This window comes from Bos indicus x Bos taurus, chromosome X (assembly GCF_003369695.1).
Source record: "Bos indicus x Bos taurus breed Angus x Brahman F1 hybrid chromosome X, Bos_hybrid_MaternalHap_v2.0, whole genome shotgun sequence".
NCBI classification, from domain to species: Eukaryota; Metazoa; Chordata; class Mammalia; order Artiodactyla; family Bovidae; genus Bos; species Bos indicus x Bos taurus.
The window spans coordinates 37743895-37771270 of record NC_040105.1 but is presented as its reverse complement, the minus strand read 5'-3'; the positions used below and the strand labels follow the sequence as shown (position 1 = coordinate 37771270).

At 36.4% G+C, this 27376-nt stretch overlaps 1 protein-coding gene across 3 annotated transcripts in view; it reads left to right on the top strand.

The window, feature by feature from the left end:
• RPGR (retinitis pigmentosa GTPase regulator) overlaps positions 1 to 24256 on the top strand; it is a 74738-nt gene extending 50482 nt beyond the window's left edge. For 2 of the 3 annotated variants that reach the window (XM_027533847.1, XM_027533845.1), the window contains 2 exons: positions 297 to 385; positions 9399 to 10062. In XM_027533847.1, the coding sequence (XP_027389648.1) occupies positions 297 to 385; positions 9399 to 9605 (296 nt within the window). In that variant the 3' untranslated portion in view covers positions 9606 to 10062. Of the gene's footprint in view, positions 1 to 296; positions 386 to 9398; positions 10063 to 19730; positions 19902 to 22913 lie in introns of those variants that run through there. The other variant, XM_027533846.1, reaches the window with a different exon arrangement.
• The last annotated feature ends 3120 nt before the right edge of the window (positions 24257 to 27376 follow it).

Here is a 27376-nt window from a genome sequence, read left to right as displayed (position 1 = left end):
ATCCCATGGACGGAGAAGCCTGGTAGGCTACAGTCCATGGGGTCGCAAAGAGTCAGACACGACTGAGTGACTTCACTTTCACTTTGCTATATTTGGGTACTGATCATCTAAACATTTATAGCATTCATTAGGTCATTCTGATAATTTTGCCTTAACTTTTCAAGAAATACGCAGTTGTCCACTACTCTTTAGTATTACCCCATAATTCATGGTTGATAGTGTTTCACAGAAAGCAGCAGGACTTTTCTTTTTTTCATTAGTTAGAAAAAAATATTTCATAATATATCCTATCATAGGAAATATGTGTGATCGTGCAAAGAGTAGTTCTTCGGAAATCCTGGAAGATAATGAATCAACACCAACTAAAGACATAAAAAAATCGAAGGTAAGTGAAATGAATTTTTCATTTAGTGTTAAGGCCAAAGTATTGAATTGCTTCTTCTACTTTTATATAATGATCCGCATAATTTAACTCCCTTAATATGAGTTTTGGTGGCCCAAGAACATGTGATAAATTCCAGGTGATGTTTCACGTTTTTAACGTGCCTATTTACTTATTGGACATTATGATTCAAGATTATGATTCAAGTTGCTCTTCCAAAATGTAATAGCATGTTCCTTTCAACCATCCCATGCATACTGATTCATCATACAGGAAAAGATACATTAAAGAACTCTATTGCTTAATTATAAGAGTATACTTGAAAAAAAAAAAAAAAAAAAAAAGAGTATACTTGGAGAAGGAAATGGCAACCCACTCCAGTGTTCTTGCCTGGAGAATCCCAGGGACGGGGGAGCCTGGTGGGCTTCTGCCTATGGGGTCACACAAAGCCGGACACGACTGAAGTGACTTAGCAGTAGCATACTATCCTGAGAATCTAGAAGAGAGTAAGGCTAAGTAAAAAGAAATAGGATGGATTAAAAAAAATTGATGATTGTGCTTAGAAGACAACATGCTACTTCAGTGTCTCCTGACTGATACTTGTTTTGGAGTTTTTACAAGTCTGATAGATAACGTTTCTTCTTCTTGGAAGTAAATTAGCCTTTCCACTTGAAGAAGAACTTGATTTAATCATGAGACCACATTTCCAGGTATAAGTGTTAGAAGGAAACATGGAAGACAAGAAAATGAAAAGCTTTGTTAAATTCTTATTCAACCTTAGGTCTCAGCTTAAATGTCATTTCCACAGAGGCCTTTTGTGACCAACAGCACTTATATAAATTATGTCTCATTATTATTCTCTTACATAGTACCCTTTTCCTTATACTTCTTAGTGTTTGTCACAGTTTGCAATTACATAGTCATTTGTATATTTGTTTACTTTATGTCTGTATCTCCCCACTGGCCTTCAGCTCCATGGGGACAGAAACCATTTTCTATTTTGCTTTCTAGTGGCACACATCACAGTTCCTGGTATGTGACAAATGCTTAGTAAATATTTTTGGTTGACAATGAATTGTAAAATGTAAGGGGGTAAGAAAGAGGAAAGAATGAAGGTAAAGCCAGGAGCCATCCTTAGGGTAGTAAACAGTTGTCTTTTGCCATCTTTGTGGGTAATATGGCACTCTGAAATTTCTTTCAGAATTACTTCAGAAATGTCAACAGTTATTTTAGCCCAAATATCCATATTACTATATTTTGCTAATATTTCTTCATGACCATTTTTATCTTTCTAAAAGTATCTTAGAAGTTTGGATTACTGTACCTAAAGATGTCTTTGACCTGGCTCAAAGGACACTTCAGAATAATTATCCTTTTTAGAATCATAATGGGCATCGCTAGAACATTTCATCAGGATTTAGGGACTTTCTAGATTTTCTGTCTAGTAGAACAGAACATTTAACAGATACTCCACCACTACACTTTGTAGCTTTCCTGTGAAAACTTTTTTCAATTATAAAGAGCTCAGGGAGAGAGTCTGGCAAAGAAAATCAGATATGAGGGAGAAGGATGAAAAGTAAAGGAGTCAGGAGACATGAGAACCCAAGGAGAGGAAACGTGAAACAAAGCAGCAGAAAAAAAAAAAACTGAAACACACCTCTGACCAAATGAAAATGCTTATTCTAGAATACATGGTCGAGTTTAGGGAACATTTCAGGCTCTCCAGTCTTCAGCATTGTCGATAGATGGTAGCATTTGAATACATGGGACAGGGGAGGCCTGAGCCAGAGAAGGAACATGGTGTGGCAGGCACCTGTAACAGCAGGCCAAGTGGGGAGCCCTGCCAGCCCACACGACAAAGGTGAGGCCAGGCCAGGATACAGAGTGCCAGGCTGACGAATTCAGTCTTAGACTTGATTCTGCTTAATTTCTCATTTATACCTAATGGAAAAATATAATTCAGTAAGTATACATGACCTTGGTTAAAGAAAAGAAACAAAAAGTAATGAAAATTATATTTTTAAAAGTCAAGCAGTAATAAATATACTTCGAACTTAAAGAATAGGCTGTTATTCTATATATTTTAAAAAGTTAATAGATGATTTGGATGAAATTTTTTTCCAATCCTTCCCACATGATATATTTTAATTTACAATGTCTCTAACCTATTTATACTATCTAAGCCAAACAAATCAAGCTGTTTTTAAAACTTGGGAAATAAATGATGCTTTAACTCATATCAAAATAATTATGTGTTTGAAATTTTACACCCCTTCCCTTAATTAGACAGCCACTTCAAAGATAATCTAAAAAACAAAAAAGAAAAGAACTAATTACACTTTTGGTGTCTGTAAGACAGAATTCACCATTGAATTTTGTTTTGATGATTTTAAATGTTTTGGATAGCCAGGTTAGGACCCATGATTTTAATTGGTGCCAGAGATTTTTGATGATTGTTATATCTGGAAATTGCCAGATACTGCTTTTCCAAATTGTAGCAAATTTGGATGCACAGTTAGCCACTAAGAAAAATGTGTTATTGGCTTAATTTCCACCTAAGTAAGCTAATGAAAAAAGCAGGAAGCTTCTTAGCCATTAATAATAATTCCTTCCCATCAGAAATTAGTTTATTTATGTATTTATTTAGCATATATTTACTGGAGGCCTCTTATGTGCCAGGCACAAGGCTGAAAGCTTCAGATATACAGAGGTTAAAAAACCACTGCTGTCCCTCAGAAACTAGCTAGAACATGGCAGATTCCTGGATAATTCCCCATACCGGTGCACAGTCAGTTGATTTCTTATTAATTGTCATGACCATAAATACAAGAAGCTGAGATGAGAATTTCTCCACCAAAAATCATGTATGTGGGGTCTTATCTTTCCTGATGGCTTCCTTTTCTCTGATACTATGCTTTATTCACCATGGCAGCACAACTCAGCACGTTTGCCCCAAGTACACAGCTTTACTGTGTTGTGAAGAAAATCTTAGGTCAATTACACTTATAGTTTCCTGCTGCTATCAGTTTTCTCGGAGAAGGCAATGGCACCCCACTTCAGTACTCTTGCCTGGAAAATCCCATGGACTGAGGAGCCTGGTAGGCTGCAGTCCATGCTAAGGGTCAGACACGACTGAGCGACTTCCCTTTCACTTTTCACTTTCATGCATTGGAGAAGGAAATGGCAACCCACTCCAGTGTTCTTGCCTGGAGAATCCCAGGGATGGGGGAGCCTGGTGGGCTGCCGTCTCTGGGGTCGCACAGAGTCGGACACGACTGAAGTGACTTAGCAGCAGTAGCATCAGTTTTCTCAGGCTTAATACATGAGAGGATCTCTTTCATACCCACCCAATAATTACTCCCCTGCTTTTTAAAAATAGCTTTATTTAGATATAATTTACCTAAAATGAACTATGCATTTTTGAAGTATGTAGTATGATTAATTTTAACATAATATACACCCGTGAAAGCATAATCACAATCAAGGGTGTGAACAGTGCCATTATGAGCAGACGGTTCTTTGTGCCTCTTTGTAATCTCTGTCTACACCCCACATCCCCATGCCATACTCAGCAAATCACTGGTAACTGTTTTGAGATTCATCCATGCGTGTATCATAGTTCATTCCTTTATATTCCTGAGTGGTGTTCCATTTTGAGTTAATTTCTTACTGTGGTAAAGGTATGGATTGAAGTTCTGGTTTTTTTTTTTTTTTTTTTTTTGCATATGGACAATTATTCTAGCATCATCTGTTGAAAAAAAGAAGCCTATCCCTTCTCTACTGAATTACCTTCATACCTTTTTCAGAAAGCAATTGATTTTTTATGTATGAACCGTTTTCTAGACTCTGTATTCTGTTCCTTTGATCTGTTTATCTTGTGCCAGTACCACACTGTCTGGATGACTATGGCTTTAATATAAGTCTTGAAATCAGAAAGTTAATCCTCCAATTTTGTGCCTTTTCAGACATATTTTGGCTATTCTAGACCTTTTGTACTTAAGCATGTGAATTTTTACAATCAGTTTGTCAGTGACTGAAAAAAAAAATGCCTGCTGAGATTTTGATTTGAAATTGTTTTTGAATCTATAGATAAATTTGGGGAGAATTAATATTTCAACAATATTAAGTCTCCTAATTAATGAACATGACATTTCTCTTATTGATGTCTTTTCAAATTTCCTTTTGCAATATTTTGTTGAATTTTTCTTAACATGAAAGTTGAGGTCACTGATTTGAGACCTTTCTTCTTTTTTCTATTTGGCTTTTTGTGCTGTAAAGTTCCCCTGAAGTACTTGTTATGTTGTGTTTTCATTTTTATCCAGTTCAAAATACTTTCTGAGTTCCCTTTTGATTTCTTCTTTGACTCATGGGTTATTTAATTTCTACGTATTTAGGAATTTTTCTGGGCTTCCCAGGTGGTGCTAGTGGTAAAGAACCTGCCTGCTAATGCAGGAGGCATAAGAGATTCAGGTTCAATCCCTGGGTGGCGAAGATCCCCTGGAGGAGGAAATGGCAATGCACTCCAGTGTTCTTGAGTGGAGAATCCCATGGACCAAGGAGCCTGGTGGGCTATAGTCCATGGGGTCACAAAGAGTTGGACACGATTGAAGTGTCTTAGCAAGGCAAGGGATTTTTCTAGTCATCTTTTTGTCATTAATTTCTAATTACATTGTGACTGGAGGAATACTTAGTATGAATTGATTCCTTCTGAATTTATTGAGACATGTTTTATCACCCACAATCAGGTTTATCTTGGTAAATGTTCATTTGAGAAGAAGGTTGAGAAGAATACTGTTGTTGGGAGGAGTGTTCTATCAATGGCAATTAGGTCAAGTTGGTCGATAGTGTTGTTCAAGTTTCTTTCCTTCCTGATTTTTTGTCTACTTGTTCTATTATTGAAAGAAAAGTATTAAAATCCCTTACTATAGTTGTGGGTTTGCTACTTTTCCTTGTGCTTCTATTAATTTTTGCTTGATATATCTTAAAGCTGTTATTTGGTTGTATTCTATATAATGTTTAAAATTGTTACAGCTTCTGAATTGACTCCTTCGTCATCATTAAATGACTTTCTTTATCCCTAATAATATTCTTTGTTCTAAAATCTACTTGATTTGATATTATATAGCCACTTTATGGCTTTGAATTAGAGTTATCTTTTAACATACTTTACTTTTAAACCATTTGTGATTTAACATTTGAAGTACATTTGATTTAGGCAACATGTAGATGGGTCTTGCTTTTTTATTTAATCTGAAAATCTCCGCCTTTTAATTGGAGCATTTAGACCCCAGTGGCACTAGTGGTAAAGAACCCATCTGCCAATGCAGGAGACATAAGAAGTGGTAAAGAACCCACTTGCCAGTGCAGTAGACGTAAGAGATGCTGGTTTGATCTCTGGGTTGAGAAGACCCCTGGAAGAGGGCATGACAGTGCACTCCAGTATTCTTGCCTGGAGAATCCCATGGGACAGAGGAGCCTGGAGGGCTACAGTCCATAGGGTAGCAATGAGTCAGACATGACTGAAGCAACTTAGCACGCACGCACATAGATGGGTCCTGCTTTTTTATCTTATCTAAAAACCTCTGCCTTTTAAGTGGAGTATTTAGACCATTTATATTTAATCTTTATTTAATATTTAATCTGATTATCGATGCCATTAGGTTTAAGTCTATTTTCTTACCATTGGTAGTGTTTTTCTTTGTCCCTAAAAAAAAATGCTACTTTATTTTATCAGATATATCCTTTTTCGTTCTTATATTTTTATTTGTAGTTTAGATGCATCTCTTGAAAATGACTATAAGCTGGATTCTGACTTTAAAAATGTTAACATATACAGTACCTAAAATCTAATGCTAATGAATGTTCCTTTCCCCCAAATATTACCAGGATCTTAGAAGAGTTTTCTATCACCCCTTTCTTCCCATTTTACATATTATTGTATCAAGTATTTTAATTTTTTAACCTCATCAATCAAATAACGTTATTGTTATACTGCTTTCTTTATTCACCATTCCTTTTCACATCTCACATGTCCTTTCTGTAATGTTGTTTTTATTCTTCCTGAAGAAATCTTTTGGAAGTTACTGTCATAAATTTTTTTCTGTAGTTAACTTTTTCGTTTCTTTCACTTGAAAATTAATGGTAGTATGGCTGATTGACAGTTATTTTCTTTTAGTATCTGCTCCCATTGTTGCTATTAAGACCTTTGCTTGAGTATATTGGCCGATAATTTCACATATACTCTGTCATTTCTCTCTGGCTGCTTTTTACATTGTCTTTGATGTGCTTCATTTCACTATATGATGCCTAGATGTGAGGTTTTTTTTTTTTTTTTTTTTACTTTAACTTTCTTCTAATTCATTATGACTCTTGAATCTGAAAATTCATGTCATTCATCATTTTAAGAAAATTCTCATCCATTATATTTTTGAATATTTCTTCTCTTTGCAAGTCAAATATAATAAAACTTTTCATTCTGTTATCTGTGTCTTTTAAATATCATTTTAATATTTTCTATATCTAAGTGATATTTGGGAAATTTCAGGGCTTGTCTTTTTCATAGTTATCTTTTCATCTAAAGACTAATCTGCTATTTAACCTCCCTACTGAGTTTTAATTTCAGTTATCTTTCACATTTTGAAGAGAAATATTCAATTTCAACTCTTTTTCAAATATGATACTGTAAAAACTAATACCTTGTTTTATGTTTGTGTTTTTTATTATAGTCCTCTCTGTATGTAGTTATTCCAGTGTCAGACATCCTCCAGAGTCTAAATCTGTTGCTTTGGTCACTTGCTAATGGTGTCTTGTTTCCTTCTTTGAAATTTGGATTGTGAGTTCATGTTTAACCAAGACTTTTTGTAGAAATGCTTTAAAGCTTAGATTGGGGTAAGTCGATCCATAGAGAATTTGTATAAAATTCTGTTAATTCCCCTTGGTGTTACCATTCCAGGACCATTTTCAGTTAATGTCTCAGTTAAGGGTTTCCCATGATTACTGTACATGTGAACCCCAAACTCACATTAGGAAAACACTGTTAAGCTGAGAGAGATGTTATTTTGTTACCTTCCAATATTTGTAGATAGACTTACATTAAAGGCCTAGTCCTTAGAGGGCCCCTACTTTACACAGGAGTCTCAGTTCTAGTTCTCCACATTTTGTGAGATCAAATAATTAAAATCCAAGAGTTATGAGATCAATAAATACTATTTCAATACTCAACTTACTCTGAGGCTTCCTGCTCCCTCTTCATTTTTTGGCCCATGGGAATTTCCCTTCATTTTTATGTGAGCTTGCCTACACATTATAAAATTATATTTTGTATACTTCTTCAGCATTTCTTAGTTATTTTGTAGTGGCAGAATTTTTCAAGATGTGTATTCCTACACAATAACAGGAACAGAGGTTGTTGCATTTTAGTTCGTAGACTCTTTTTCTAGACTCTTGACTTTTTGGGTTAGAACTTTTCATTCTCGTTCCTCCATTCTTTAAGACTAAAGGTAAGCTATTATTTGTTGTTGTTGATCAATCACTCAGTTATGTCTGATTCTGCGACCCCATGGACTGCAGCACACCAGGCTTCCCTGTCCTCCACCATCTCCCAGAGTTTGCTCAAACTCATGTCCATTGAGTCAGTGATGCCATCCAACCGTCTCATCCTCTGTTTCCGCCTTCTCCTGCCCTCAATCTTCCCCAGCATCAGGGTCTTTTCCAGTGAGTCAGATCTTTGCATCAGGTGGTGAAAGTATTGGAGCTTCAGCTTCAAGCATCAGTCCTAAAATGAATATTTAGGGTTGATTTCCTTTAGGATTGACTGGTTTGATGTCCTTGCTATCCAGGGAATCTTAAGAGTCTTCCCCAGCACCACAGTTTAAAAGCATCAATTCTTTGGCACTCAGCCTTCTTTATGGTCTGCAAACAATGATAGACTTCATTTTCTTGGGCTCCAAAATCACTGTGGATGATGACTATAGCTATGAAATTAAAAGACGCTTGCTCCTTGGAGGAAAAGCTATGACAAACCTAGACAGCGTATTAAAAAGCAGAGATATCACTTTACCAACAAAGGTCTGTATAGTCAAAGCTATGATTTTTCCAGTAGTCATGTACACATGTGAGATTTGGACCATAAAGAAGGCTGAGCTATTATTTTTAGCACCATTTTAATTTCTGAAAAAGCGAGATCTTCAGGTGCTTTTTTGGTTTTGGCATCATGTGAAAACCATTATTTGGATTGCCATTCTTTAGGAATCCTGTTTTCTCTCTGGCTAAATCCTCAAAGACCTTGAATCATTTGGCACTTTTCAGTTATCATCTTCCTTGATGTGTCTTGCATGTGCCTTGATAGCCACTCTCTTCTTGGTATTCTCGTCCTCTGATTTCTCAGATCCTTCTTTATCCTGATTTTGTTCCTAGAAAACTCAGTTCCCAATGCTGGCTCCTCTTCCTCTGCTTCCCTTTACACTAGGCATTTCCTCCGTTTCTTTTCTTCTTCTGTCTTTTCTGCCCACCTGGAGTCCCTGGGTTATGAGGTACTTTCATCTCTTCAGCTATTCTCTGCATTCTGCCTGTCTGTGGTCCATGTGTTGAACTGCCTACTCAGACCCCTGGGGCTCCCACTCTTTTGGCAGCACTAACATTTTGCCATCAATTCTGATCTAGAGGAACGGGGAGGTATGTCCTCCTGTAGAATATCTCAGTTTTCATCTTTTTTCCTCTTACAACAAAACAAAGTAAAATTAGTTCTTTGAAGAAAAATGACATATAACAAATAGCAAATACCAATACTGCTGATAGTGTTGAAGTGTAAACACCGAAAGGTCTTGTTTTAGGGGAGAATCATGATGGCAATTGGTAAAAGAAAAAAGGCTGGCAGATGCTGAGAATGTACCATGTGGTGCCTCATAAAAATGTGTTGAAATAATGTTAAGGCTTACTGAAAATTATACCCTCTAAATACCATTAAGTAACTGTTTCATTTACTGAAGTGAATTCTCTGCATGTGTTTTTTTCCTAGATTTTCCTCTTTAAAAGAATGTCATTGATGAGTCAGAAAATTGTGCAGATTAATAATGAGCCACTCCCAGAGATAAAACCAATAGGAGACCAAATAGCTTTTAAAAGAAATAAGAAAGATGCCAACCAGAACCACATGGGGCAAAATCATCAGGATACCTCACCCCCCAATATGGAGAGAAGGTCAAAATCTTGTACAATACTTTGAATATGTTTGTGTGTTCATGGTCACCAAGCACATTGTAATTTATACTTGAAAAATTTTTTGAGTTCTGAAAGAAAGTTTCTGATAACAAACTTTTAAAGATATAACTTAATAATATGTTTTATCTGGTTTGAATAGTATGACCAGTTTTGATGTTTATTTAAATACTGACAGTTTTGACAAGCAATTTCAGAATATGTTTATCTCCAGCTCTCCTTCAGGTGTTGTGGCCTTAACTGTTCAGTGTTGCAATATAAAATATATTTTTATATGTGAAAGTTAAATTATAATATTTCATAGTTTTGCTAAACAACTTTATTATAATTTCATAAGATAATATTTGCAACCTCATGACACTGTAACAGTTTTGAATGTATTTGCAATTTTCAAAAACTGAGTCAAAATTGTTTTGAATGAACATATTTTAATAAACTACATCTGGTCAGTTCCACTGTTTAAATGGATGAATATGAATAAAATTTGGGGGTACTTGGAGGTATCAGTATACAAAACAGGGGCAAAAATATTAATTTAAAAATATTGAAAGACATAAAATGCATTTACCTTTGAGTAAAGAAAATAGGGCAACTGTGTAAACAGGACATCTTTGTGGAGAAACTGTTGAGGTTTGACATGAAAACACTGCAGATTATGTGCTGTGATCTGCACTGTTTGACCATGCCACAGATCACCAACCTAGGAGAACCAGACACAGCCTGACCGGCTCATTTCAGCTGTCTCTAGCACTGACAGTGGTAACTAGGGTTGGCTCCACCACAAGGAATCGGAAGGGTAAAGCTGTAAGTCAGGTAGAATAGAAACATTGCTTTCCTATGCTCACAGATGCTACTTTGAGCAACTCAAAAAAAATTGAGCAACTGCCTTCATTTTTCCCATTCTAGCTTCTGACTAAAACATTTTCTTATTCAATCACAGCGACCATTGCTCCATTTGAACAGATAAACTCCATCTTTGTGTTTCATGCACAAGGGCTAAAAGGATGTTAGTCTAGAATAGACCTGATTTTGAAATCTTGCAAAACAGTCTCATACTACATTTAGTAGAATTCTAATATTATTAAAAGTAAATTTAATAAAAAATGTTTGCTATCGCCACTGTAGTACAGTATTGTAAGAATACTTTGCCAAAAATATAAGCTATAGAAACCCAAGTGGAACTGAAACTCACAAATAATACTAAGACATGCCAAGTGTGATAGGCAAGATATCATAAAATGGCCCCTGAGGTTCCCACCAGCTGGTATATGTGCCCTGAATAATCCCTTCCCCTTGAGTACAGGGGGAAACAGTGACTATGATGAAATAGCACTCCATTGCTTATGTTATATTATGTGGAGAAGGTGAAATATTTTGCACATATAATTGAAATTCCTAATCATTTAACTTTAAGCAAAAGAGAGATAATCCTAGGTGGGCCTGACCTAATCGAATTAGCCTTTTCAAAAAATCTCTAGATATCAGAGTTGGACAAAGTCACAGCAATTCAAAGCAGTAGAGATGATCTCCTGTTGGCCTTGAAGAAGCAGCCTTGTGTGTGTGTGTGTGTGTGTTGTGTGTGTGTGTGTGAAAGTCGCTCAGTTGTGTTCGACTCTCTGTGACTCCATGAACTGTAGCCTGCCAGGCTCCTCTGTCCATGAAATTCTTCAGGCCAGAATACTGGAGTGAGTAGCTGTTCCCTTCTCCAGGGGATCTTCCCAACCCAGGGATCGAACCCAGGTCTGCCTCATTGCAGGCTAATTCTTTACTGTCTGAGCCACCAGGGAAGCCCTGACGAAGCAAACTACCATGTTATAGAGTCATATGCCAAAGTGAGATGCCTCTAGGATCTGAAGGTCCTATGTATTCTATAACTGCAAGACACTGAATTCTTCCAGCAACCAGTGAGCCTGGAAGAGGAATTTAATGCTTATATTTGACCATAGCCCTGGCTGATCCTGATTACAACTTTGTGAGGCCCTGAACAGAGGACCTAGCTAAGTAGTACCCAGGCTCCTGACCTATGAAAACTACAAGATAATAAATATATATCATTTTAATCCACTAAGTTTATGGTAAATTATTATGCAGCAGTGAAAGCTAATATCAGTTTTATTCTGGGAAAGGGCCTCAAATTAGAAATTTGGAAAGTCTTCATCTCGGGAGTGAAGGAATATTTTATTAAATTGAACAAAAAATGCATTTAAACCAGGGATCGCATAACTGAAGTATTTTCAGAGGCTAAACAGATAAGCATAATGGAGCTGCTGCCAATCTGTTCTAGCTGGTAATTGCTATTTCTCAATACTGGGCCCTGTATTGCCAGACTCTCAGCTGTTTTCAAAAGAAGCTGGAAATGTGTGTTTTTTTTTTTAATTTATTTATTTTTCAATTGAGGGATGGTTGCTTTACAGAATTTGTTGGTTTCTGCCAAACATCTACATAAATCAGCCATAGGTTTACATATGTCTCCTCCTTCTTGAACCTCCTTCCACCTCCCACCCCATCCCACTTCTCTAGGTTGTTACAGAGCCCGAGCCCGTATTTGAGTTCCTTGAGCCATACAGCAAATTCCCATTGGCTATCTCTTTTGCATATGGTAATGTAAGTTTCCATGTTACTCTCTACATATATCTCACCCTGGAAATGTGGGGTTTTATATAGGCAATTCATTCGTGTGCATGTCCATGCGTGCATGCATGTGTATATAAACAGGGAGAGCCAAACCGTAGCTGCAGGCCCAATTTTGGCCACAAAGGGCAAATTGTGACCTCAGTTTTAAAGAAAGTACATTATTTTGGCATGACAATTTTGTTTACAAGGAAAAATATGTTGAAATAATTAATTAGGTCCTGGATTTATCTCAATTGTAATCTTCCCTTGTTTGGCCTCTGGAAATGAGAGTTAAACAATTACTTAGAAAAGTGATCATTCTGCTAAGAAGGTAATTTTTTGTTGCATACAAATGTGTACTCAGCCTTCTTGGGAGTATGGGGAGTTGAGGGAGAATGATGGAATATTATTATCTTGAATATAATGAAGTAAGATATTTTTCTCTACATTAAAGTTAAAAGACAACAAACAAGCTTAATAGTAAGCAGTTCCTCCAACAATTGTGATGGATGACTACTTCGGCGTAGTGTTAATACACAATTCTAGTCACCGAAACATCAGGAAATAGTATCCTAACCCTAAAAGTATTTACAAAAGCTACAGCAGGAAGTCTTATCTGACCAGGCCAAGCTGCATTCCCAAATAGTTCCATTTGCTTTTGTGTTCATCTGGTATGTATAAATATGTATGTTATGATAGATGAGATGTCTTCAAGGTAAGGTTAGCAGTGGATTAGAGAGCTATATCTAAATTTAAATGATGATACTATTTTTATTTTAAGAAAACTTGTCTGATTTAGTGATACATATCTATCCCAAGGTGAAAAAAAGTTTTATATTCTAGAAAAGCTTTTGAAGTTTATCAGAAGTAATCCTCACAAGTAATTTGTTAGAATTTGTCAAAATATTAGCACAGTACTCCTGAAACTTTACAGAATTTTCCCTATGAGCTTTTTTGTTATAACAAAAGTTTTCTTTTATAATTTCTATCAATTGCTTAAAATCATTAAAATTCTGTACATAGGAATGTTTGAGTTCATATTTTTAGGTAGCTTATAATTTCCAACTTGGCATCAGATTTACATTAACTCCTTAATTGGTATAATTATTTAACTTACTGTATATATAATTAAGAATTAACAAAAGTTATATAAAAATGTAAACTAATTTGGGAAAACTTTTTAAATTGAATTGAAGCTTTCATATTTGAATTGAATATTGATGTACAGTAGTATGTTAGTTTCAGGTCTGCATCAAAGTGATTTTATGTGTGTGTGTGTGTGTGTGTGTGTGTAAGATTATTTTCCAATATAGGTTACTACAGTATGTTGACTATAGTTCTCTGTGCTGTATAGTAAATCCTTGTTGCTTAATCTATTTAATATACAGTAGTTTGTATCTCTTAATCCCATACTCCTAACTTATCCCTCCCTCTTTCTCTTTCCCCTTTGGTATAACCATAAGTTTGTCTTCAAGTCTGTGTGTCTGTTTCTCTTTTGTATATAGGTTCATTTGTATTATTTTTAAAAGTCCATGTATTGTTGTTTAGTCGCTAAGTTGTGTCCAACTATGTAACCCCATGGACTGTAGCCCACCAGGCTCCTCTGTCCATGGGATTTTCCAGGCAAGAATACTGGAGTGGGTTGCCATTTCCTTCTCCAGGGGATCTTCCTGACCCAGGGATCAAACCTGTGTCCCCTGCAGTGGCAGGCATCAGAAGGCGGATTCTTTACCTCTGAAGTGAAGTGAAGTGAAGTGACTCAGTCGTGTCCGACTCTTTGTGACCCCATGGACTATAGCCTACCTGGCTCCTCCCTCCATGGGATTCTCCAGGCAAGAGTACTGAAGTGGGTTGCCATTTCCTTCTCCAGGGGATCTTCCCAACCCAGGGATTGAACCCAGGTCTCCTGCATTCCAGGCAGACACTTTAACCTCTGAGCTACCAGGGAAGCCCCTTTACCTCTGAGCCCCCCATATAGTATTTGTCTTTTTCTGTCTGACTTCATTTTAGTGTGATATTCTTTTAGGTTCATCCATGTTGCTGCAACGGTATCTTTCATTATTTTTTGTGGCTGAGTAATACATATATATATATATATATATATATATATATATATATATATCCATTGTTGTTGTTGTTCAGTTGCCCAGTCATGTCCAGCTCTTTGCAATCCCATGGATTGCAGCACTCCAGGCCTTCCTGTCTCTCACCATCTCCTGAAGTTTGCCCAAGCTCCTGTCCATTGCAGTGGTGATGCCATCCAGCCATCTCATCCTCTGATTCCCTCTTCTCCTTGTGCCCTCAATCTTTCCCAGCATCAGAGACTTTTCCAGTGAGTCAGCTGTTTGCATCAGATGACCAAAATACTTGACCTTCAGCTTCAGCATCAGTCCTTCCAATGCGTATTCAGGGTTGATTTCCCTTAAGATTGACTTGTTTGATCTCCTGCTGTCTAAGGGACTTTGAGGAGTCTTCTCCAGCACCACAGTTTGAAGGCATCACTTCTTTGGTGCTCTGCCTTCTTTCTGGTCCAGCTGTCACAACTGTACGTGACCACTGGGATGACCATAGCCTTGGCTATATGGACCTTTGTCGGCAAACTGATGTCTTTGCTTTTTAACACAGTGTCTAGGTTTGTCATAGTTTTCCTGTCAAGAAGCAATCGTCTTCTAACTTCATGGCTGCAGTCATCATCCACAGTGATTTTAGAGCCTGAGAAGAGTGAAATCTGTCACTACTTTCACCTTTTCCCCTTCTTTTGCCATGAAGTGATGAGACCAGATGCCACGATCTTAGTTTTTTTTTTTTATATTGAATTTTAAGCTGGCTTTTTTGCTCTCCTCCACCTTCATCAAGAGGCTCTTTAGTTCCTCTTCGCTTTCTGCCATTATAGTGGTAGCAGCTCAGATGGTAAAGTGTTTACCTGCAATGTGGGAGACCCGGGTTTGATCCCTGGGTCAGGAAGATCCCTTGGAGAAGGCAATGGCAATCCACTCCAACACTCTTGTCTGGAAAATCCCATGGATGGAGGAGCCTGATAGGCCTCAGTCTGTGGGGTCGCAAAGAGTCGGACACGACCGAGCGACTTCACTTTCACTTTCATCCACATATCTGAGGTTGTTATTTCTCCTGGCGATCTTGATTCCAGCTTGTAACTCATCCAGCCTGGCAATTCGCATGATATGCTCTGAGTATAAGTTAAATAAACAGGATGACTATAAATAAATAGCCTTGTTGTTCTCCTTTCTCAATCCTGAACCAGACAGTTATTCCATTCAGGGTTCTAACTGTTGTTTCTTGACCCGCATACAGGTTTCTCAGAAGACGGGTAAGATGGTCTGGTATTCCCATATCTCTGAGTGCTTTCCCACAGTTTGTTATGATCCACACAGTCAAAGGCTTTAGAATAGTCAGTGAAACATAGGTAGATGTTTTTCTGGAATCCCTTGATTTCTCTATGATCCAGCAAATATTGGCAATTTGATTTCTAGTTCCTCTGCTGTGTCTAAACCCAGTTTGATCATCTGGAAGTTCTCAGTTCATGTAATGCTAAAGCCTAGCTTGGAGGATTTTGAGCATAACCTTACTAGCATGGGAGATGAGTACAATTGTCCGGTGATTTGAACATTCTTTAGTACTGCACTTCTTGGGAATTGGAATGAGGATTGACTTTGCAGTCTTCTGGCCACACTGCTGAGGATTTTGAGCATAACCTTACTAGCATGGGAGATGAGTACAATTGTCCAGTGATTTGAACATTCTTTAGTACTACACTTCTTGGGAATTGGAATGAGGATTGACTTTCCAGTCTTCTGGCTACACTGCTAAAATTTCCACACAGCAAATTTTACCAAATTTGCTGACATAATTGAGTGTATCACATATTAAAATAGCATCATCTTTTGATTTTACATAGCTCTGCTGAAATTCCATCACCTCCACTATCTTTATTGATCTCCTTGATGGAAAAAATACACAGAAGAACTGTACTAAAAAGATCTTAATGATGTGGCTAGCCACGATGGTATAGTCTCTCACTCAGAGCCAGACATTCTGGAGTGTGAAGTCAAGTGGGCCTTAGGAAGCACTGCTTCCAGTATAGCTAGTGGAGGTGATGGAATTCCAGCAGAGTATGTGATGTACTTTTTTTTTAATTGAAGTATAGTTGATTTGCAATGTAGGGTTAATTTCTACGGTACAGCAGTGAAATAGAATCTGCATTAAATCTGTAGATTGCTTTGGGTAGTATTGCCATTTTAACGATATTAATTATTTCAATCCAAAAGCATGGGATATCTTTCCATTTCTGTTAATCATCTTCAGTTTCCTTTATCAATATTTTATAGTTTTCAGCATATAGGTCTTCCACCTCGATTAAATTTATTCCTACATATTTTTTTGACATTTTTTTACTTGCTTTTTCTGATATTGTTAGTGTAAGGAAATATAACTGATTTCTGGATATTAATTTTGGATTCTGCTACCTTGCTGAATTCGTTTCTTAGTTCTAATAGATTTTTAGGTTTGTTTTTTGTTTGTGTTTTTGGTTTTTTTGGCTATGCCACACAGCTTGCAAGATCTTAGTTCCTTGACCAGAGATTGAACCTGAGCCATTGCAGAGAAAGCACCAAGTCCTAACCACTGCACCACCAAGGAATTCCCTAGTTCTAATAGTTTTTATATGGAGTCTTTATGATTCTCTATATAGAGTACCATGTCATCTGCAAATAGTAATAGTTTTACCTTTTCCCTTCCAATTTGGATACCTTTTATTTTTTTTTTTTCTTGTCTGATTACTGTGGCTAGGACTACCATTACTATGTTGAATGGTAGTAGTGAGAGTGGGCATCCTTGTCTTATTCCTGAATTTAGCAAGAAGGCTTTCAGCTTTTCACTGTTGAGTATTATGTTGGCTGTGGGTTTGTTGTAAATGCCTTTTATTATATTCAACTATGTTCCCTCTACCACTTTGGTGCAAGTTTTTGTCACAAATGGTTGTTGAGTTTTATCAAATGCTTTTTCTGTATCTACTGAGATGATCATGTGGTTCTTTTCTCTTGTTTCTCACATCGATTAATTTGCATGTCTTGAACCATCCTTGTGACCCTGGAATGAATCCAACTTGATCATGGTGTATGATACTTTTTATATATTATTGGATTTGGTTTGCTAATATTTTGTTTAATATTTTTACATCAGTATTTATCAAGGTATTGGCCTGTAATTTTCTTTTTTTGTAGTGTCCTTGTCTAGTTTTGGTATCCGGGTGATGGCATCATAGAATGAATTTGAAATTTTTCCTTCTTCTTCAATCTTTTGGAATAGTTTAAGAAGCAAGTATAAGTTCTTCTTTGTATGTTTGGTGGAATTTCACAGTGTATCCATCTGTTCCTGGACTCTTGTTTTCAGAGAGGTTTTTTTTTTTTTTTATTATAGTTTCTATTTTACTTCTAGTGATCAGCCTGTTCAAATTATCTATTTCTTCTTGACTCAGTTTTGGCAGGCTGTATATTTCTAGAAACTTCTTCATTTCTTCTAGATTGTCCAGTTTATTGGCATAAGTTCATAGTATTCTTTTATGATTTTTTTTATTTCTGTGGTATTAGTTGTTATTTCTCCTCTTTCAGTTATTATTCTGTTTGTTTGACTCCTCCTTCTTTGCTTTTTGGTAAGCCTGCCTAGAGGTTTGTTGGTTTTATCTTTTCAGAAAAAAAACAGCTTTTGGGTTTATTGATCTTTTCTATTGCTTTTTATCTGTTTTATTTCCTCTGTAATCTATATTATTTTCTTCCTTTTGCTGACCTTGGGTTGCAGTGGGTTGTAGTAGAAGAGTGTGACCACAGAGTGATAGTAGGAAGCAGTGTTTTTGGAGTGATGGAACTGTTCTATATCTTGATTTTGGTGGTATTGCCTAAAACTATACATTATAAAACCTGTACACCCAAAAAAGATCAATTTTATTACATTGATTTTTTACAATAACATCAAATACACTTTAAAAAAAAAACCTAATTCAGTCAAATAAATTAGATGGACCTTAAATAATGAGACTTGAAAATCTAACTTTTGACCTAAAGGTAAAATTTGGGTTATCTTAGAGTAGTAGTTCTTAGCCAAGGGTATATGTAAAACACAGGGAAGTTTTTCAAATGTGACTGCCTATGAACTACCTGGTTCTGATTCACTAGGTCAAGCCTAGGACTGGTTATATCTCTTTAAAATAGTTTCCAAGGTAGTTATGATCTAACATCAAGTGGAGAATAATTTATTTGAACTGACAAATTATTATAAAACTTCAGAATGTTATCTCTCACAAGCAAACTACTATAAAAATTCGAAGAAATTTCCACATCGTTTTCTCTGAAAGATCCTAGTTGTATTAGTCTAGGTAGCTGAACTTCTGTAACAAAGACTCTCCAAATCTGAGGTAACACTGAGTGTTTATTTCTTGGTCATATCAAAATAACACCAACGGTGTGTAGATGACCTTGCTCCACACAGTATTTCAGGAACCTTGTCTCTTATCATTTGGTGGCTTTAGTATTCCCTTGGAGGCTTGCCATCCTCCAGGCCTGGAAGTTGTATGTATCACTTATGCCCAGATTCCACTGGCATTCACTGGCATGGGCCCAACTTTCTATAAGGGAAACTGAAAAATGTTGGCTAATTGTGAGCCTAGGAAAACAAGGGCTCTACACAATGGAATATACTTAATCTATGTGCCAATGGAGGGCATATCCATGTATTTTCACAAATAAGAGTGAAGGACTGTGGAATACTTTATACTTTTTATAATTTAAAACTCATTATTAAGATGTTGCCAACAGCATGAAAAGCCAAGTTTCCAAAGCATAGTTGTGTGTTACTAAGAACACTGGAAAATACATAAAAGAGTTTAATTTGGGCTTTGGAGGCCTCCCACCCTATTTCTCACCCTATTATTGCTTTTGACCACAAGGACCTGCTGACATCACTCCTGATTGTGTCCCTTGTACCCTAGTGAATGGTTTTGCCCTCTAGGTTTTGTTTATCACCTCTGTTCTTCTCCAGTGTATTCAGTGAAGATCCACACAGGTGTGTTTCCTCCCTTCCTACTTCCCATGCCGTCATACGGACTTGAGAAAAATTCACTTATTACACATTCATTATTACAGTATATAAAACTGTTATCTATATCCACAACATGTGTACTGTATGTCTTAGCACATATGATAAATAGGATGTGGTCGGTGAGATGAACATCACAGAGGTACTCCAAGAAGAATGCACATGTGGAATGTAACCTTATCCCATTTTTCATTAAGAAAAATGCTAGAAAAGTGATTCTTTGGCTTGTGTGGTAGTGATAGCAACAGCATTTGTACATGTGGGAAGAAGTAGAAAGAGGAAGAAACAGAAAAGTAGAAAATATCTATTATCTACTGAAACAGGAGTTTATCCCCTATTTTTGTATAAGGGCCTAAACATCAAACAAATGAAATAATCAGTACATTTTGTCTGTTTCCTGTGTTTGTAACAGACTGCATTTGCATTGATTTGAAAGCAAGTTTTGTTTCCAAGAAGAGATGGCTTACAAGGGATTTTATGCCTCCTTCCTGCAAAGCTGAATAGAGTAACATAATTGCATGGTATTTGGGCCATCTTTCACAATCATTAATAAAGGGATTACTCCAGCCACAAATATATCAAAGTAAGTATTTTCAAGGGTCAGAAGAGAAAGTACTCCAAAAGACCACACCACAGAGTCTTCAGCATGAGGTCAGTGTCAGAACTCTGTCATAGGGTTATGACTACACAGTGGCAGGACTTTTATTTAGAAAGCCAGCAAAGTTTACTTCCATCAAGAATTGAAATATAAGACACAGGGTTCAGACAGTGTGTGGGAGAAGCAATAAAAAAAGGAATAAGAAGTATATGTATACTGATAAAATCAGTGTCAATTAGGCAGTGGGTGTTTGATTTGCAAGCCTATGTTTCACTTTTTCCCTAAAATTCCCAATTCGGTAGATTTTGAATTCTCAAAAAGAGGCCTAGCTTTCATCAGGATTGGTATCTAATACTAAGGGGAATGGTCATAAAAGAGAAAATTGAGAAGTTGGAAGAAATGTGACATTTTGTAAACTATAGGCAGTAAAAAGAGGCCTTGAAGGGATTGAAATAGCCATGGTTGAAAGAGAAATGGAAAACCACATAACTCAAAGAAACATGGACCTCCCTCCCCCTGAACCATTTGGATTTAAGCATAGCTGAAGAAGCTGAAGGAATTTGGTTGTGTAGTACAAGCGCAGTACACTTTCCTTTGAGCAACTACCTGCCATGCCCAAGTTTCTACAAATAATACAAATGGTTTTATCAATGATTAAATAGCCTACCAAATGCTTTAAGTCTTGGGGCAAAAATCTGACCTCTCAGAAGCTACTGCAGGAAAATTTCTTCTTATATTTGTGTAAGGCTCAGTGTAGTTGGAAAATTGTTTTAATATTTCAACAATTAGTTATTAACCACCTCAAAAGTTCCCAGAAAAAGAGGAAATAGAAACATAAGCAACATTTGAAAATAATTTTCTGACTTTTAGAAACTGTTTTAGTAGGAAAAGACTAGTAATTTATCCTGCCTTTAAAAAAATGAACTTAGGAGTTTTAAACTCCTTTGTTAAATTTTTTTTAACACCTTCTGATATTTAAATACCTTCATTAAATTTTTTATTTCAGTTATTATACTTTTCAACTCTAGAATTTTCATTTGGTCCTTTTTTATGATTTTTATTTCTCTATTGAGATTCTCTGTTTATTGACTCATTTTTAACATATTTTCTTTTAATTCATTAAACATAGTTTTCTTTAATTACTTGAACAAATTTATAATACCTACTCTGAAGACATTCTCTGCTAAATCTAATATCTAGGTCTACTCAGAGTTGATTTCTATTGACTACTTTTTCCTGATTTGGGGGTACATTTTTCAGTTTCTTTGTCCAGTAATTTTTGGTTTAAAAGTGGACATTTATATAATATTTTGTAGAATATTCCTAATAACTTGACTTTTATTTTTCTGAAAGTTTTTTTGTATAGTTGTTTTGTTTGTTTGATGCTTAGTTACTTGTCTGAACTTAAACCATAGAATCTGTCTTCACCTACCTCCAACCACCACCATGTCACCTCACTCAGCATCTACCTGCTGATGTCTCTATTCAGATTTTTAATTAGTTTTACATTTTAGCCCAACTTCCTAAATGTTGCCCATGTGTCTAAATAGCTTAGCTGGTTAGCCAGTTAATTTGGCGGAAGTTGGGTTCGAACAGTTGTGCTCGTCAGACTTCTACCCTCTGCTGATTGAACTGTGTGTGGTTAAGGAATGCATTCCAACTTGCAGCCAGTTCTTGTATTTCCCTTGGCTTTTACTTTTCCCCAGGATCTTTTGGATCTCCCCCGTATTTTTAGTTTAGCAGCCCATGTGTTGGTGTGGACTTATCTCAGCACTGCTATGGTTCACTGGTTTTAGGATCTCCCCATTAAATATCTGGCTGTAATCAGCCCCAAACTAGGACCTCAGCCTTGCAGTAGCAAAGCTGGGAAGATTTCCCCCTCTGTTACAAACCAAATTCATACTTCTGTCTGGCAAATCTGTGGGTTTTCATCCTCTTCCCTTTATCCTTTACAGGTGGTACCCCCAATAAATCTCTTCTACATTCAGTTCACATTGGCAGTTGCTTTCTGGAGGACCTAAACTGATACCATGGGTGGCATAGTTAAATGGGCCATCCACTTCACAGTTTTCATTCAGGAGGTGTGTAAATTAGAATTGGATGACTCAGACCATCCTCAGTCATAAAACTGAGACTGCTCTGGAACTAACAATTGGTCTGTATTCAGGTCTACTAACTGAAATCAAAGATACTGCTCTATGCTTGAAGGAACCCAGGGGTTAAATTCCTCCTGTAGAAAAGAATGAGGCAATCATATAGGAGAAGATTCAGTGACCATTGGAATTTAGTCAGTTGTCACCAAGCTGAGGTGAGAAAGCTAGATTAGGAGCTGAAGGAGGATCCACAGAGGGTACCATCCAGGCAAAGACCTGAACCAGGAGATAAATAACCCAAGTTTTCTTAACTGTATCAATAATTGCATTCAGAAACTAGTATTAATTATAGAGACCTGAATATAGTAGCTAAAAATGCAGTGGTTTATTCTCTCGCATAAAACAAGTTCACAGGTAGATAGTCTTCAATTGTTATGACAACTCCATAAAATCCATCAGTAATTTAGAATCATCCTCACTTTTGCTCAGCCATTTTCACCATGTGGCTTCTTCTGTCCTTAAGATCAACCCATGTCACAAGGTGGATGCTAAAACTCCAGCCATTACTTATATGTAGTCTAGGAAAGAGAATGAAGAAAAACAAAAAGCCCTCCCCCACCCCCAACTGATTCAGCTCCTTTAAACAACTTTTCCCAAAGTTGCACTTCTACTAAATCCCATTGGCTAGAACTTGATCATGTTTCCACAACAAGGGCGTCAGAGGCAGATGATGTAGTCATTTATTCTGGGAAGCAGTGTGCCTTAGCTAAAAATCAGGCTTCTGTTATCAAACAAATATTTTCTACAATGATCCTTCAGTTTTAAAAAAATCCATTAAAAAAATTGCTTTTAATTTTTAAAAAATTAAAAAAAATTTTTTAAAGTATGGATTTATTTTTTCAAGTTGAACAGTGGACAGAAGTAGACGGGAACTTGAGGCAATATTTCTTCTTATGGGCTCCGCTAGAGACCAGAGGACAGATTCGACCCCTTTTGTGAACCATGGCATGGAATTGTCCACAACCACCAGGTACTAGAGAAGAGCCCTGCTCACTCCTCTGGAGACCCTGGAAAGACCCCAGATGTGACATTCATTAGGACGCAACTCCATGATATTTTATATATCATTAAAGACTTTTCTTCAGGCTAACAGAAATTTGAAAGGCTCAGCCACATCTAGGTTACCAAAAAGAGATGATTTTATATAAACTTTCTTAACCAGTTTGGTCTTGCATAATCATGGCTCCCCAAGCCTTCCTCCCAAAAGGTATTGGCTATTTTAAAATAGCAAAATACATTCAACCAAATTGGCTGTGAAAATCTACTAAATACAAACTCTCATTTGGTAACAGCCTGTCTTACACACACACACACACGTGTGCACGTGCAAGCACGTGTGCACAAGTACACACATTCTAGTGAAAAATCGCCCCAGGTCCAGAATTGAGTCTGATGAACTGAAGTCACACTTACTTAAATACTTTGACTTTACCTGAGAAGAAGTCTTCACTGAACACACAGGGCAGCTTTAAAAGAGATTTTTAAAAGGTAAACAGTTTTTGCCTTCTCTCTGATTATTCATGGAATGAATATAGCGTTTTCCTATGTCAGAACTCCTGTATTGATGAGACATATAAATATGTAGAGGTGATAATAATTCATGTTAATGAGGTATATAATATAACAGATACCTTCTAACATGGAAGCATTAAGCAAAAGAGACTTTAAACTTGACTTTCCCCATTATGGACGCCAGAATCTTGCCTACAACTATCAGGCAGAAACTCCCATTCCAAGTATCTACCTACCGTAACACATGGAAGAAGCATTTCATTGAGAACTTCATGAAGACAAACCCATAAATTTACCAAGAATCATACGTGTATATATCTCATTACAAAGTTAAAGCATGACTATATACAATAATTATTACAATAGCACTTAATAAGCATTGCTGCATCACACACTAAGTGCTTTCTTTTTAAGTCAGTTAATCCTCACAACATGCCTATGAGAAGAGTTTTATTTTCCCAATTTTCAATGTATACTTGAGTCACAGAGAAGATAATCAACTTGCATAACACACAGCTTTTAAACAGATGTCTAACTTTATAAAACCTGTGTTCTTAATCACAACGCTTTACATTGTGTACAGTCATTTCAACATGAATTTCCTTTGTTTTCCTCTGAAGAATTGATGAATATCCTTAGCCAGGTGTGGCTAATAAAGTGATCATTTTGATTCTGTATTGTTTTATTTTGTTGTGTTACTTAAGTTCTGTTGACAAGTCCTCTTCTGGGTGTCATGTTGCCATCTCTGCTGGGGTCTGTATTGAGTTAGGCTACATGTATTGACTTTGTACTGTATCAGCTTAGCTAACCCCAGAACTGTGTTTCTCAGAATTGCCTTCTTTGTATGGTTCTGGTTTCTGGTTGGCCACAAAAGATTTTAGAAGGTAAAGATTCGGGTCAGTGTAAGGTGCCAGGCAATACTGCAGAGCATGCACATTGCCACTGATACGCTGGCTTACCTTGTTAGCACCACATGTCAGTTGGACACACAGGTTCTTCAGCTTCTGCCTGACCTCCTTCAGCGTCTTCAAGTTCTGGGCCACACACGTGCAGCTGCGTAACAAATGATGCCAACTTCTGAAGGTCACCCACATCACTGAAGCTGGAGATGGTAATAACAGACAATTTCCACTTTATCCTTGCATGTTCCAGTTTCCACTTGTTCTCTCCCACTTCACAGTCAGCTTTCCTTTCTGACAGCTACCCCTGCTATCTACAGGGAGTCCAGGCTCATCACCAGGTGCAGAGACAACAACATTTCATAGAGTTCTCCCCAGTTCATACAATCACCTAAGGTCTAATCCTTATGATAAATTTCAAATTCTGTGTGGCTTACAGTGGTTCTGCATTCCTAATCGAACCTGAATGGGCTATGATGACAAATTAACTTCAAAGCCAGTAGCTTAACAAAGGTTTATTTTGAGCTCAGATCAGAAATCCAGTGTGAATCAGCAAAGTGGGTTGGCCAACAGTTCGTGCATACAGTAAGTTTGAATTTTAGCCATTCTGAATGGTACATAGCATTCTCATGGTTTTAATATGAATTTCTCTAATAATGTTGAGCATATTTTCTGTGCTTATTTGTCATCTGTTTATATACTTTGGATTATCTTTTCCAAATTTGTCAGGTTGTTTATTATTATGGAGTTTTGAGAGTTCTTAATGGATATGTGATTTGCAAATATTTTCTCTCCATCTGTGGCTTGTCTTTTAACTTTCCTAACACTGCTTTTTTAACGAACAGATGTTTTTAGTTTTGATGAAGTCGTTTTAATATATTTTTTATGGATTGTGCTTTCGATGTCATATCTAAGAAATCTTTGCCTACCCAAAAGTCACTAAGATTTTCTCCTATATTTTCTTCTAGATATTTTACAGCTTTGTTTTACATTCAGGACTATTATCCTTTTTGAATTGGTATTTGTCTTTAGTGTGAGGTATTGCTCAAAGTTTTTTGTTGGAATATGAATGTTAAATTGTTACAGTGCTAAAGGAAAAGACTACCCTTTCTGTATTGTATTGCTTTTGCACCTTTGTCAGAAATGAGTTGACCTTATATGTGTGGGCCTATTTCTAGACTTTCTGTTCTGTTTCATTGATTCATTTCTCTACCTTTATGCCAGTGCCCCTCTGTCTTCTTTAATGTAGCTTTTTAGTAAGTCTTTGAGTGTTGTTCCTACAAGTTTTTTTTAAAAGATTTTTTTTTTGTCTTTAAGGCCTTTTACATTTCTATATTCATTTTAGAATCAATCTGTAAATTTCTATTTAAGAAGCCTACTGAGATTGGGAAAATTGAATTAAATTTAATATATAAATCAGTTTGGGGAGAATTAATATTTTAACAATCTTGAGTCTTCTGATCCATGAACTTTAATTTCACTTAGCAATATTTTATTGTTTTGGGTATACAGATCTTACAAACTTTTGTCAGATTTATACCTAAACTTTCAATTGTTTGTATAATATATAGTATAGAGAACTCACTTACTAGTTCTAATTTTTTTTGAAGATTCTGTTTTCTACATAGACAGTCATTTTATCTTGGAATAGACAGTTTTACTTTTTCTCCCCAATATGAATATCTTTGTTTTCATTTTCTTGCCTGATTGCATTAGTTAGAACTTTCAGTTCAATAGTGAATAGGAGCGGCAAGAGTGATTATCATGATCTTGAGGGAAAAACATTCAGTCATTCATCATAAATTATAATATCAGCTGTAGTTCTTTTGTAAATAAATGCTTTTTATTGGGCTGAGGAAGTTGCCTTCTAGTTTCAAGTTTGCTGAAAATTTTTATGAGGAATGGATGTTGAATTTTGTTAGATACTTTTTCTGCATGTATTGAGATTATCATATAATTTTTCTTTTATGGTCTGTTAATGTGAAATAGATTGAATTTTGAATGTTAAAATATTTGTATTCCTATGCTAAAATCTTTTTGGTTATGATGCATTATACTTTTTATGTTATATATCGTTTGATTCAGTTTCCTAAAATTTAAAGAATTTTTACATCTATGTTCATGAGGGAAATTGATCTGTAGTTTTCTTCGGTGGTTTTTGTCTTTTGGTAATATCTTGGTTTGGTTTTGCTATCAGCATAATGCTGGCCTCATAGAACGAGTTAGGATGTACTTCCTCCTCTTCAATTTTCTCTACAAGTTTATGAGAATTGGGATCTCTTAATGTTAAGTAGAGTTCACCAATGAAGTCAACAGGGCCTGGAATTTTCTTCATAGGGAGGTTTTTAACTACACTTGTTGACTCTTAAGTGCTAGAACCTAGGCATGACACATTACACTGGTAACCAGAATCAACCCCATGGTTCTGACTAATTGCAAGAAGGCTGAGAAGTATAGGGAGCACATAAATACATAGAGGTCAGTAAACATCTGTGCCATATGGTGTTTGGAAAATTTATGGAAAATTATGTCTACTTTGAGTAATTGCTCAAAGTTTACAGTTGTGAGATGTAGCAACTACATTACTAGGCAGACTTGTCCCCTCCAACCCTGCAAAAAAAACCACATGGCTTTTATCATACAACTCTGGAAATAAGATCATATTCTCTGTGCTGTGGCTCTGTTCTCTTCAGTGGAAACTCAGTTTTCTCCTCCTATGGCTTCTGCTCCACACTGGTGAAGAGAGGATTTTCTCCAAGTTAGGCTTTGGCAGGAAAAATAATTTCTAGATTGGATCCAAGATGAAAATGGTTCCTTGGGCTTATGGAAACACAAATACCATGACTCTTCCTGTCTTACACTATAAATATTCCAGTGTCTGCAGAAGCTTCTCTTG